The sequence below is a fragment of the Varanus komodoensis genome, unplaced genomic scaffold (assembly GCF_004798865.1).
Source record: "Varanus komodoensis strain SLA01 unplaced genomic scaffold, ASM479886v1 scaffold93, whole genome shotgun sequence".
In the NCBI taxonomy this organism is placed as follows: Eukaryota; Metazoa; Chordata; class Lepidosauria; order Squamata; family Varanidae; genus Varanus; species Varanus komodoensis.
Window position 1 is genome coordinate 34,189 of NW_025336635.1, and position 14,154 is coordinate 48,342.

The following is a 14,154-nucleotide window of genomic DNA, read 5'->3' on the forward strand; positions in this document are numbered from 1 at the left end:
GGGTTAGCTGCCCACTACATGGCCCAGCACATAGGGGCAAAAGACGTCGGACAGCTTTTGGGGGAGGATCCCGAGCAGTTGAGAATAATATATATTGGCCTGTTGGAGAAATTGCCGCAGACTCATATGTGCTCAGCTTTCTAAGGCCTTTCCCAGGTTGCACAGACTCCTTTGACTTGTGCATTGTTTTTCTAAAATCTTCTACAATTTGATGCAAATTCTGCTTTTAGGGGAGGAATTTGAGCATGTTCAGGAGTGTGAATTGTAGAATTGGGAATTGGCACCAAATGTAGATTACTGAAATTAATGGCTGAAATTAACAGAATCTAATGACTAGGCGAGAATAAATCTCAGAAATGTAGTCAGAGCAGGTTCCACAGCATCATACACGGCTGGCGAGTGCAGCCGGGCACGTGCCTCTGGAACTGATCCGTGAAATTCTGATCCGGTCCACTGGGCTTTACTGCAGCCTGATCAACACAGAGCAAACCAAGTGGGGGGGGGGGCACACCACGTGATAATATTCTTCCTGTCCGCTCTTCCTGCAGTTGCTCCCAAGGATGTGAAAATTGTGCAAATGCCTGCAGGAGATATCAAAGAAGGCTCTCCTGTGCAGCTGAGATGTGATGTGGGACCAGCAAACCCCAAGGAGATACAGTACGCATGGTACAAAGATCAGGAGCCAGCTTATCTCTCCAGAAAGAAGAACTCTCCAGCCTCCACACTGACGATCCAGAATGTGACTTCCAAAGATTCCGGCATCTATGAATGCAAAGTCAATAATACAGTGGGCTTTAGGCATTCCTTGGGCTTAAAGCTGAATGTCCAGTGTAAGTAAGAATGCTGGAGATGCACTAGTGACGGAACACAAACACCTGATTGGGTGCCCTTGCTTTGTCTAAAGGAACCACTGTTTTCCATCACTACCCAAGGCCTTTTTGCCTGGAGCAGGGGTACTTTTAGGTTGCTGCCCGCCTCTACCACATTCTGCTACTAAAGTCACAGGGGTCCTGTCTTTGCAAGTGCAGATCCCAAAAGGGAAAACCCTTGTCCCCAGAAAGCAGAAGAAATTTAGAGTTAGAGTCATGGTCAGAATTTCCCTAACATGAAAGATCACAGTGAGCTTGGAAATGTTTTGGCAGGTGAAATATCCTAGGAATTTTGAGGGGGAACAAAAGGATTTTGAGCTGAAAAATAAAAACAAACCTAGTTTTGTGTCTGCATGTGCATTACTGGGGCTGGGCAGGAGAAACTGCTTGTCTTTAACTGACAAGACATTTTAACAGGTAAAACGGAATTCTGTCTGCCATAGGAGTATTTCTTTTCTCTTCAATTCTGCATTGTTTGTATATATTTGCAGTTTGTTAAGCATCTGTGATGTTTTAAGTTTTCAATACAAATGCCATAAAAAGAAAGTGTAATATTTGAACAATGTTTTTGTTTATTTAATTTATTTGATTTATATTCTGACTTTTTCTCTTTTTTAATACTTCAAATCATTCTCCACCTCATACTCTCAGTTGTATCTTCATAAACCACAACCCTGCAAGGTAGGGTGGGCTGAGAGTCTGTGACTGACTTAGGGTCACCCAGTTGGCTCCATGGCAGAGCCAATAAAGCAATATTTCAGGAAAGAAGGACTCACAGCATTAATTACACTTATATTGCACATCTCCATATAATTTCCATAATATCTTAATTTGTAAGAGATTATTGTAATTAACAATAATTATAGATATACTTTGGCAAAACTACCCCAAAAATCCATATATGTATCCATATGTAAGTTCTGCCTAAATGCCACCCATTAAAAATGGAACATTTCATTAAATCCTCTATCCATTGTATTATTGCAGGTAACCATTTACCTTTCCGATGTTGTAATATTAGCCTCTTAACTGCCAAGAGGGCATGGAGAAGCCATTTTCATGTATGTTGTTTTAGGTTCCAAGAGATGAGTAGATAATTCAAAAGAACACATATAACTTTAGCTATCAAAGAGCCTTCCAACACAAGGTTTATCCAAATTATTGTCTCCTCCCAAAAAGAAACTGCCATTGGGCATTGCCAGAACATGAGGAGAAGAGAGACAATCGCAGCAGCATCCCTCTGACAGCTGGTTCATTTATTTAGCCCCTTGCTAAAGAGGTGTTGTGGCGTCCCATATTTCCGAAACATCAATTCTGAATGCATTAAGCCTGGCCTAAGCTCCATGGCCCCTTGTGAAATAGACAAGAATGAAGCACTCCACTGATTAGGCACTACAGATCATTCCAGTTTGTTCTTCCATTCTTGCCTGAGATTCTGCATATCCTACATTTTTACTGATATTAAACATGTATAGACATAAACCGCTAGCCAAGGAAACAAGGCTCAGGATTGCCACTTTCACTGGCAGCTGCACTGACTCTTTCAAGCCCCTTTTTGCTGCAACAGAAATGCTAAACTCTTTCCCCACTCCTCTGTAAAAGGAAACTCACAATTCCCAGCATGTGGGATTCTGCATCAAACCAAATTGTGTGCAGTCCCCGATACCCGTCATTCCCTGGTTGTTTGACTTCAGGCTTCTCAATTTCCCTGCTGTGGTGCTGAGAACCTGAAGGACCAGTCCTGGGATGTGTCAAATGGTGTTTTCTTTTCTCTCCGGCAGATGGGCCTCGTGACATCCAAGTGTCTGTGGATCCTGTGGACACCATCACCGAGGGGAAAGACGTCTCCCTGGAATGCAGCAATGATGCCAATCCAGCAGCAAATAGGTACAGGTGGTACTGGAATAGGAAGGCGATGCCTCGGGAGGCTTCCAAAATCCTTTTCCTCAGGAAGGTCCAAGTCAAGCATTCAGGAGAATATCACTGCAAAGCATCCAACATAATTTCTGAGGGGGCATCACAACCCGTGAACCTCGCAGTGTACTGTGAGTAGTTACTGGTGGCAGGGCCAGAATTCTGTCTTGACAAATCTTGTTATAGATGGCGGGTAAGAACCTTTTCTTTCAAAAAGGCCTGATTATGCGGGGAGGGGGGGACCAGCAGCTGTATGAGGCAAGGGCCTGAACTGCGGAATGGCCTCCCAGGAAAGGTGCCTCAGATATTCTGGGCCATGAACTTCAAGTGGGGGTTAAAGATGCAACTCTTCTGACAGGTCTTCCCAGATTGGCTTTATTTCATATGTTGTTCTTAATCTCAATTTGAATTGTTATTGGTTTAGAATTGTCGTAAATCACCCAGAGCCTATAGGAATGGAGCATATAAAAATCCTCATCTTCATCACCATCCTCATCCCCATCACCACCACCACCAATAATAACAATGGGAACTAATGAATGAGGGTCTTCCCCCTAATGGTCACCATACAGAGACTCCAGGTGGATAGTATTCCTATTTTTATACTGGAATATTTTGCAGGCTTCTGCGTCAGAGGGCTTCTTACAATGGTCAGGTAGGAGATGCATATTCTAAATAGGTATTCTAGATACATAAATACTACAAATAATTACCCCCCCAACCAATGCACATACACATTTTACCTGCAACTGGCACAAGATGAGCTGGGGCATTCTCCTGCTTCCTCTGGTTTGGAAATATTTCAGTTTATTTTCAGAAGAAACACCAGCCAAGCGCCAACAGGCCTGGCCCTGCTTAGCTTACGAGGTCAGGTATGTTCAGGGTGGCATGGCCATGCCTCCGTATGGGGCCCAACAGCCACTGTTTCTTCGTTCAAGCCCCCAAGAAACCCCGTCTCCCCTCCCTCAAGCCTGCTCCAGCCCCCCACACACCAGTCCACACATCAGATTTCATTTCAGCTGCTGCTACTTTGGCTCCAGTCTAGCTTTTCCTCCCAGTTGGTTGGCTCCCAGCACTCCATAAGCCCATCTCGACAAGTCCAGCCCCAGAAAGACTGGGTGATGTAGTCAGGAGGCTATACGATTTTGCACAGAGAACCCTGGAGGGAGAAGAAGATGCTGCATGAGCACCAGTCTTTTAAGACTGCAAGGCACATGGAGATGGCGGAGGGGGGCTGCGGTCCTGCCGGTGGGGTGCAGTGGGCGACCAAGCCCACTGAACCAGTGCTAGCCATCTTGGGCTCAGGAAGAGGCCTCTTCGCCATGAGACCCATGCAAACTGTGACGCTCTCTTTTTGCCTACGCAGACAGCAGAACCACCATGCTGAAGCACACCGCCATTGGCTTTGGCGCTGCTCTTGCCATGATAATCATGCTGGGGCTGCTTCTCTACATTCTGCGGAGAGCGTAAGTGATCGGGAGGGACGGCTTGGCCCGGGCAGGACATGCTTCTGTGATGCTTCCCGCATAGTTCCATTATGGTCTAGTTCCATTGTGCCTTTGGTGGCAGGCCACCTCCCCAGAGAGCACCTCCCCCCTCATTGTGCCCGCAGATTAAAGGCCAAACCCCCCACTGGAACCAGACTGAAGCACAGGCTGAAACCCAACAGGTGAGGTGTTCATCCCATGCTCATAGCAGGGGAAAGAGCTGCCTGTGATCTCCTGCATCTGTGAAAGGCCACAGGGTGCAGACCTACATGGTAAACAGAGGTGACTGCTCACTGAGCATGGGGGTCCCAACTGGGCCCTTGGGGTTCCTCAGGCGGTCAAACTGCTTCTCCTGGCATCATGCCTTCCCTCCAGTCATGGATCATCTGGAATACTGTGTCCAGTTCTGGGCACCAAGAGTTAAGAAAGATGGAGAAGAACGAGAAAGGGTCCAGAGCAGGGCAACAAAAACGATCCAAGATTTGGAAACACTGCCCTGTGAGGAGGGATGGAGAGAACTGGGCATGTTCAGCCTTGAGAAGATACCACCGAGGGGGGACATGGTATCCCCGTATAAGGACCTCAAGGGCTGTCATAAAGAGTAAGGTCAAGAACTCTTCTCACTGATACCAGAGTGTGACATGGAATAATCAGTTCAAGTTGCAACATCCCAGGTTCAGGCTAGATATCAGGAAAAGTGTCCTCACTGTCAGAGCAATGCAACAGTGGAGCCAGCTGCCTAGGGAAGTTGTGGTCTCTCCCACACTACTGGCATTCAAAAGAAACTGGATAGTCATCTGAGTGGGATGGTGTAACGGGGCGTCCTGCAACAGCGGGGGGTTGGCCCCGATGGCCTTCACGGCCCCTTCCAACTCTACGATTCCGTGATTCTATGACCACTTGGTGGTTTCCTACGTTGTGCCCAGCTCCTCCCCACAGTCAAAATGGCAGGGCCAGAGGGAGGTGGCACCATCAGCAGTGGGTGGGCCAAGTGGGCGGGGCTTAGGTGGCACCTTCTAAGCTAAGGCACCGCTTGCTGCTTGGCAGTCACACACGTGTCCTTCTGGCCAGCAGCCCCCATGTTTCCCTTGCCCTCTTCCACACTGGCACATGCATGCCATCCTCGGTGGAAGCAGGCAGACCCTCCAGCGAGCTGCCTCACATGCAGGGACACGACCTGCTCTTTCTCTGTCTCAACAGGAAGAAAAGGGTTCTTCCAGGCGCCAGCAGGAGCCAAAGGGTTGCCTCTGTATTTATGAAAAAGGTTAAGTACTATATTTTTCCTGAGCTAATTTCACTACAGGATTGGGAGGAGGGGTGTGGAAGGCATCAGAGCAGGTATCAGATCATGAGGCTAGTCCACAGACCAGAAAAAAAAAAAAGTTTTCTTGATCAGTTTCTCTTCTCCTTCACTGATCTTTCAAATCTCAAGTTTGTTCTAACCTGTTATGCCGACATGTTCTCTTAGTTTGCCATGTAGTTGTTATGTGCACGTGTGTGTGTGTGTGTGTGTGTGTGTGTGTGTGTGTGTGTGTGTTGGGAGCGTGAGAAGTGATGAGTCCAGTGCAGCTAATTGTGCTGGAACAAGCAGTTTCTCCAGTTCACTTCAGACTTCTGATAAACCTGCTGAAAGTCTCAGGAAATCAGAAGGCGAACTGATTGTAGCTTTGAGCAGTAGGTTAGTCTGGATGATTTTGGAAGATCCTTCCAACTCTAAAATTCGACTGTTGCTTCTTCCAAAATAAATGGTACCAATGGTGGAGGGCACCACCACCTCCCCACAGAAGGCATGCCTGAATGCAAAACAGGTTGGAACTTGTGTACTTGAGTAGTTGGGTTCAAGAGATAGTTTCAGTAGGGGTGTGAAGAATCAGCAAAGTCCAAGCTTAACAACACTCTCAGAATACAGTCTCAAAGTTTGTTCCACCCAGAGGCTGTATCAGAGCACAAACTCTGTTGTTCCCCCTGCAATGGAATTCACATGTATATTTGTTCCTATTTCCCCAAATGTATACCTCAATTGTGTTCATCTTTGAAAAATACTCAGTTCTTCTCCCCTTGATTCATGGATATTTGTGCAGATTTTTCAAAAGTACACATTTTTCATGTACATTTTCTCAAATGTGTGTTGTTGAGCAGCTTGTTTTTGGTCTACCAATCACATTGCAAGTTTGGAATGCACAGACTTTGACTGCAAACTTAGACCAAGAGTGTTCGATCTAGAAAGCGCAAAGTGGTGGCGGGGGGGGGGGCAGAAATGAATTTGTCATATATTCCAAAATGGTAGTAGGTTCTAGTTGTTCTTAGCACCAAGTGTCAAAGGCTACTTACTGAAATTCTCCCTCTTCAAGAAATGTTGGGAAAGCCCAGCTTCTTTTGCCTGGAATCACCTTACACATGGAGACAAGGGCAGATAAGTTGTATCTGTGCTGAGAAATAATGAAGAGCTGTCAAGCAGGAAAGTCAACTTTGCTTTGTTCCATAGTCCAAGCAAGTGAAGTTGTGCAATAATAACAACCAGCCAAGTCAAAGCATGGAGGACTCCATTGGATTCCTGAACCAGGGTGCTGAAGAAGCCATTTCCTATGCAACGATTCAGTTCCCTCCCAGTGTCTCCAAGGAACGGACCATTTATGCCAGGTAAGGCAGGGAGGGCACTGGGAAGTCAGGACGGTTGTGCTAGGGGTACTGCAGGTTCCAGGTTTTGGGGGGACCCGTTGCAAGATGTTCACTCTGTTCCCCTTCTCTGACACTGTCCGTGTCCTCCAACTTGCCACTGTTGCTGCTGGCCATTCTCTTGATTTCCTTTCTGGGTTCACTTGGAGATAGAGAGGGGAGTGGGGAAAGACCTTGTCCCTTGGAGTCGGCCGTTGGGCAGACTGCGACGGAATGAAAGAGGTGGGCAGGGCTGAGAGACTCCAGGGATCTTAGTGGTTCTGACCCCTGATGCTGGGCCTGGCAGATGTGGGAGCCAAGATACATGCACACACGGAGCTATATCAGCATCAGAGTGATGCAGTAAAGGATGGGGAATTTCTGCAAAATGTCTCATCTTCCATCCCATTCTGCACCAGCAGAAATTCCACACTGATATTAAAACAGTAGTCGTTGCCTCTCTTGCCACCATCTTCAAGTTGATCAGATATGGGACTTACTTTTCACCCTAGCCTGCCATCTGGGACCCTGTTTGAACAATGTTCTGCTGCATATGTCCAGTTTTCTTTGCTACCCGGGTGGGCCAGCTGCAAAGGAAGAAAGCATAGCTCCTGGGATTTTCACAGTGGTGTAGAATGAGGACTTCTAGCTAGTATTCTAAAAGGGTAGAGAAAGGTGCACTGTGTTACCGGATTCTTTTGGTCTCCTCTTGTGTAGCCAGCTTTGAAAATGCTAGCACCAAATCTCTCTCTCTGCATCCCTTACATGCCCTTCCTTTTCAATCTTCCTTATCTTACAGGATTAATCAGCCAATACCATCTTCAGATCCTTCAAATGAAGCTGTCGTCTACAGTGAGTTAAAGAAACCTCGACTTCCTCCAAAGGTACACTCGCAGTTTAAGCTAGAATTTTCTGGTCTATGCAGGACCCATGGCCTGCCAGATCCACCATCCTGCTCTCTCCTACTTTCTGGACAACAGATGGAAAGAGGGCAGGTCTGTGCAGCTGGGAAAGGCTGTCCCTGAGCAGGGGCACTGCCAGTACAATTCTGATCAACACTCAGGTTTTTACTGAGTCACACCAGTCATCCTCACCCTGGTGTCCTCCAGTTGCATTGTAGTACAACTCCCATTTTGCTAGACAGCATCACCCCAGCCCTTATGGCTGGGGCTGCTGGGGTGTGCAGTCTAACATCCTGGAGGGGGAGGAAGACTCACACCAGAACAACCTCAGGGGCAGCACCAGGCGTCTTTGTCCACAGAGCATCAGGGAAGGGGAGGATTCCAGTGGAGTCCTGGCAGCTCCATTTGGGTGCCATCACATCCCTCTTCTTAACTGCATGGTCCATGGAAGAGAGGAGGGTGCTGGTGCTGGAAAAGAACAGGTGGGACAGGAGATCATTCCTTTGTGGTTGTGAACCTCTAAATTGACCACTTCACTTTCTGGGTGTGATGTCATGGTTCTAACCAGTGCTTATTTGATAAAAGAATTTAATTGACTGGCTTTGGCAAAGACTGAACTTGGAAATGCTTAATGCTCATCATTGGACTTCACTGAACATTCCCCAGTCTGTACTTTCTGTGGAGGATGGAAAACAGCTGCTATACTGGGTAGAGATAGTTCCTCCCAGTTCCTCATGCCATTGGTGCAAGCAGTCACGTTTTCCAACCCTGTTGGATACCTGTGTTTCTCATGGCAGCTGCTGCTTTGATGTCATTCTCTGTTTCACGTTTCCCTTTTTCAATCTTTCCTGGATTAGGGATATTCAGGGGTGTCATGGGAATTAATCCAGCCTGGCTCAGGTATGAACTCATGAGATTCTTAAGAGGCCACTTCAAAGGAAAGGTGGTCAGTTAAGACCACTGAGCCCCCTAACTCTTTCCCAGCTTAGATTAATATATGGGGAGGGAGAAGAATGACTACTTACTTCATGAATCACCCTCCATCCTGACTTTTTATTTACTGAGGGTGGCATCCTGGCAGCGGGTACCGACTTTGGACACTGCTCGTGGCACTATTTATGTATTTATTATAGTAAAAAGCAAATAGCCCTTTCCGATTTTTAAAGAACTCAAAGCAGCTTCCAAAGCATCACCCTCTTTTTCTCAGTCTTATCCTTGGCGTTGTTTGGGTATCCTGGGTCTCTTTGATGTCAGCCCCCATCAGGTCCATGAAGCATGGCTAATGTTCAGGAATCGAAGGAACTGTGGCTTGGAATATCCGCAGGGCACCAGGTCATTGAGTCCTGTTCTGGGCCATTGAGTGCTGGCTGTAGCTACTACAAAAGTGCTGTCCATACTGATAGCCGCCATTGCCAGAACAATGCAGCATGACGACATGCCAGGGGCATTCTGGGAGAATAGAATCCTAGGCATGGCTGCTGAAATTCACTGTGCCAGTTCTGTCACTGGGTCAGCCAAAGCTTCACTCCTAAGGGGATGATAAGTGGTCTGAAGAGAATACCAAGCATGGGAACCTTTCTTACTTCATGCTTTGGAACTCATGAAAATAAAACTGAGTGGGCTCTGTTCCGTTGAGTTTCTTGATTTGCTTGGCAGCCCAGCTAGTCAGGCATAACCATACATAGGCTATGCCGTTCTGATTCAGGTTCCTCTTTTTGTATGACTTATTTGTTTTGTGTGGGCATCTGTTTTTTCTTTGCAATTTACAAGAAACCATTGCCATAGAAATAATTTGCCTAAATGTGTGTTTCCTTTTCTTGGCTCTGTTGGAATCTCTCCAGAGTAGCTGCGCTGTTGAAACTCATTCCTGTGTCTTTCCCACCTTCACAAGAAGCAGAATTTAATACATGAAGGTTTTCTTGCAGCAGAGGGGCAGTTCTATGGGACGGGAGAGAAACTTGCACCTCTGGTATTCCTAAGGGGAGAGCACCCCTACAGAGAGTACCTGTTTTGCTTGATCTGCTTATATTCAAATAGATAAATGTTCCTTTTATATGAGGAATAATTTCTGTAGATCAGTACAAAAAGCAGCTGTGGAAACATGAATACATGGTACTTTCAACTTTAAAACAAAAAGCAAATAGTTTTATAGGTTTTCAGTGAGAATTCTGAAAAACATGCCAGCAGCTTCACCAAAATGGAGGAGGAAGTGAGATGGCAGAGAGCCAAAATGACCCCTTCCTTCCCACTCACACCGAATTCTCAAAATTTCTCATGGTGCAAATTCTATGGATCAGTAAGAATTTTGACAAGATCTGGCAGGTAACAATCAGTGGTCATTAGTGTCTGATGGTGGCATGCAGTACCAGGGAGCATATGACAAAATTATCCAGTGAATGGAAGACTTATGGCTAGTTTTGACAGTTGTCATTTAGCAGCAGGTGAGATTTGACAGCCGCTGATATAGACCATACGGTCCAGAGCAGTATTTGACAGCATATTTTTCACATGAGAGTTTGTCTGTAGCAGTCAGTGTTCTGATTACTTCTGACAAGGGAGGGATGAGAGTTTCAGTGTGGTCCACACATCTCTCAGAAATGTCCCATTTGCAATCCTAAACGTGAGTAGGAGATGCGTTTTCCCTGAAAAAAGTTTGCACTTGTATTTGCAAAATGTGCACTGGAAAAATGCGTGACTTTCTGAAAAGTGCAAATTTTGAAAAAGACATATATTTTGAAGGTGCACAGATAAGTGAAGGTGCACAGATAAGGCTGGTGTCACTGCACTTGTGACCCTCCTTGGCTCACACTGCAGTGGATCCCTCCTTGCACTCCAGCTGAAGGCCAGTGGTCCGCACCAGCCTTTCCCAGCCTGTCAGCCCCCAGACATTTTGGACTACAGCTCTCAGCTTTGCTGAGCATTGGCCATGGAGGCTGAGGTTGATGGGAGTGGAGATCCAAATCTTCCCCAGGGCGTCAGGTTGGCATGCACGACCTGGCAGCACCTTCCCAGGATTTCAGACCGGCCTGATTCGTGGAGGGTAAAGCTATCAATGGCAACCAGTCCCAGCAGCTTTATGCTCCCTCTTGTATCTGAGTGCCTCTTTACTCCACTGGCTTGGGAACTTGGGCAGGAAGGTGCTGTTCCACTGACATCCTGCTTATGGGTTTCCTGTGGACAGCAGGTTGGCCACTGCCTGAACAGAATGCTGGATTAGATGGACTCTTCACCTGACCCAGCAGGGCCCTTCATACGTTCCCTCGCGGCCTGTTTCAGCTTAGCAAGGTGTTGGCAGGTACCAGACCTGAAATGTGCACACACATGTGCATAGGCAGAGTGAATGCTAAGCCACTGCCCATCCCTAAAACTTGTATCCTCTCTTGCTTTAGGGAGACCCCAAGGCTGACTACGAGAATGTGGGAGAAGTGAAAGGTGAGGAGCTGCACTACTCCTCCCTGGTGAACCTGACCCCACGTCCCAAACCCATCTTTGATGACTCAGAGACAGACTCTGAATCAGAGGAGAGCATCCAATATGCAACCCTGAAGCACTGATCCTTTTGCAGCAAGCCAAGACGAGGAGTTGCTCTCAGACTGTTCAAACATCACAACGTGGGGAAGTTGGTGGGCTTGTTGGGGCTGAGTCTGTGCTACAGCTTGCTCTTGACTGCCCAGAACAGCAGAGCGTGAAGATAAGGAAGCGAGGTTGGGACTGTATTAGGAGACAAACCAGTCTGACTTTCACACTTATATAGCATATCACCACCTGTCTAGGAGAGGTAATGGTGGTGCCCAGTTTTCTGCATGCAAGCACGCTTCTCAGATGGTTGAGAGAGTTGCACAAGTCTTGGCCCCTTTTGATTGACTGGGAATGAACTGCTGTTGGCTTCTCGGCAAGTCAGCCCATTCCTCTGGGACTTTGGCCATCCGCTTGTCCCAGGTCAGAGTATTTGTTCCTCTAGTGCAGTACGATTGGTTCAGATGGGTGGCTGCCCTCCAGGCTCCCTTTCTGCCTGGTTCATTGAAGAGCAAATGCCATGGACTGAATCCTGGAACGGCCTGCATATGAAGTATGTGTTTTCCTACCAAGTCATGGTTGCTTCCAGCACTGTGATCCCGAAGGCATGTAGGGTATATTACTCAGCAGGCCTCGAAAGGGGCTGAAGAATGCCTTGGGAAATTCAGCCACCATGTCAGGCACATCTGCCCTCTATGGTCCTTGGAGTGGAGACGTGCCCCCCCCCCCTCCATAGGTACATAAGAGAATGCCGATACCAGGCATGGGCAGCAGATAAGCAGAGCCTGATGGTGTATGGTAGCCAATGAGGTGTCCTGTGGGTGTTTGGTCTACAATGCTCATCATCCCTGATGTTTGCTGTGCTGGCTGGGGTTGCGGAGGTCTACCTGCCCTGGTCTGCAATGACTGGGGTCAGCTTTCCAGAGTTATAGGTCAGAGATTTTCTCAGGCAGCCCACCTTGGAGGTGCAGGACATTAAACTGAGGACCTTGAGACGGCTGTTCTTGTGTGGCAGCAGCAGCAGCATCCCAAGGAAGGAAGGATGCATAAGGGTTCTTTCACTCACAACAGCCCAAAAACCATGGTTCCATCTCTGAGTGCCAAAGGACAAGCTGAAGGGCCCGGAGGCCATATTATTAACTGTACTGTCCTTGCCAATGTTTGGCAATATGTTGGGACAATCTTAATATGTGCCTCGTCCTTGCAAGTGAAGCAGGGCTTCCAGTGTCAATCCAGAAAAACACCCTCTGCATACACAAGCCCCAGAACCAGCCCTTGAGAACCCTGTGCCTCAGGTACTCAAAGTTTTGAAACTTTGCAGTAGCTTGTCAAGCTTCTTTTAACAGGTACAGTGGCCATTTCACCAGTAAGCTCACCAGAAGCAAATGCGAGCACAGGACTGCTTATTATATGCTTTATAGTCTGGTTAAAACCATGTATAAATTACACTAGAGCAAAGGTGACAATATATGAACTGCTGCAAACTAAACTGGGCCATCTATCGCAGGGCTGACTAGGTTGTTTTACAGTAGCCAGCATTAGGTAGTAGTATGCCAGCATGGATCCTGTTCATATGAGAGCTACAGGGGTGTTGAGGTTTGCGAGTGCAAGTCCTCACTCCTTCCTTCCCTCTATTCTATGATTAGACCATGTCCCTGAGAAGCTTGTTATATTTCTATGAACCTTGTTTTGTCAATAAGGGAGCATCCACTCATGAACAACGTTATTGTATCTATAAGCCATCAGACCTAATGTGGCCACTGGCTCGTCTTGTTTGCTTTGCATCTGTTGACTGAACAAACAATGTTTGGGAAAACCTCGCCCTCGCTGCCATGAGCCTATCTGGAAGGAAGAAAAAAAAGCCTTTCATGGTTGAAGGTACTTGCTAGCTTTTAGCAGAAATACAAATGAATCTAAGGACTGCTATTGTCTCCGAACAGCCCTTTATTCCAAAATGTCTTTGCTGTTCAGCAGAGCCCCTGAAAATGTAAATAAATGCCTTTTTTCAAACAGATCCAACAAATATTTATTGTACCTATCTGTTATTTTGTATAATGTTTTTGGTCTAATTGACCACTTGGCAATCTTTTAAAACAAATTCCACTTAAATGAGCATATTATTTATTATATAAGTTATTGCAGAGATTTTCAAGTGGTCTCCATCAAAATGACTCTCCAGATCTTGTCCCCAGCTACCCTGTAATTCCCTCTAACAGGGAACACAGGCTGACTGTATCTCCCAGTTTGGCAACCGAGAGGGAAACCCCCAGAAGAAAGGAGTAACTTCTGTTACATGAGTGGATCTCCTTGATACACTGAACTAGCAACCTTTGTGCTGTTATTCTCCATGACTTTTGGTGCCAGGCAGCTACCATCCCCACTGCACGCACACACATCCACACAAAGCACCCTAAAACAATGCTCAGTCCAGGGCATCATGGAGGACGCAAAGATGAACTGCATCCGCAAGGCACTGCTGTACAAGAGAAGGCTAGCATAATCTCTTAGTTGCTGTGGCCAAATAATAAATCTTCGCACAGGGGAAATAATAAAGAGCACATTATATCTCCTGCTGGATGCATCTCAAACCAGCTTTTTGCTACCACAGCAGAACAGCCATGCATCTCCCTTCAAGACAGATGAACGGCATCACTTGAAACCGAAGCTGAAGGAAGAAGGTCAGCATAACTGGGAGAAGGTCAGCAATTGACCTGACAAGGCCTTCCTTAAGCATGGCGTACGTGCCACCGCTGGAATGGCATGCTGCCGGAAGCTGTAAGCAGCTTCCTGGGCATCATCACCAAAGCACTG

The 14,154-nt window shown here is 46.8% G+C and overlaps 1 protein-coding gene across 1 annotated transcript in view; it reads left to right on the forward strand.

Moving 5' to 3' along the window:
• Positions 1–13,366, forward strand: part of LOC123017424 (B-cell receptor CD22-like) — a 40,028-nt gene extending 26,662 nt beyond the window's left edge. Inside the window, exons 5-11 of the mRNA XM_044418769.1 lie at positions 549–830; positions 2,651–2,914; positions 4,150–4,249; positions 5,471–5,534; positions 6,756–6,910; positions 7,725–7,809; positions 11,217–13,366. Coding sequence (XP_044274704.1) covers positions 549–830; positions 2,651–2,914; positions 4,150–4,249; positions 5,471–5,534; positions 6,756–6,910; positions 7,725–7,809; positions 11,217–11,381 — 1,115 coding nt within the window. The 3' untranslated portion in view covers positions 11,382–13,366. The remainder of the gene's footprint in view (positions 1–548; positions 831–2,650; positions 2,915–4,149; positions 4,250–5,470; positions 5,535–6,755; positions 6,911–7,724; positions 7,810–11,216) is intronic.
• The last annotated feature ends 788 nt before the right edge of the window (positions 13,367–14,154 follow it).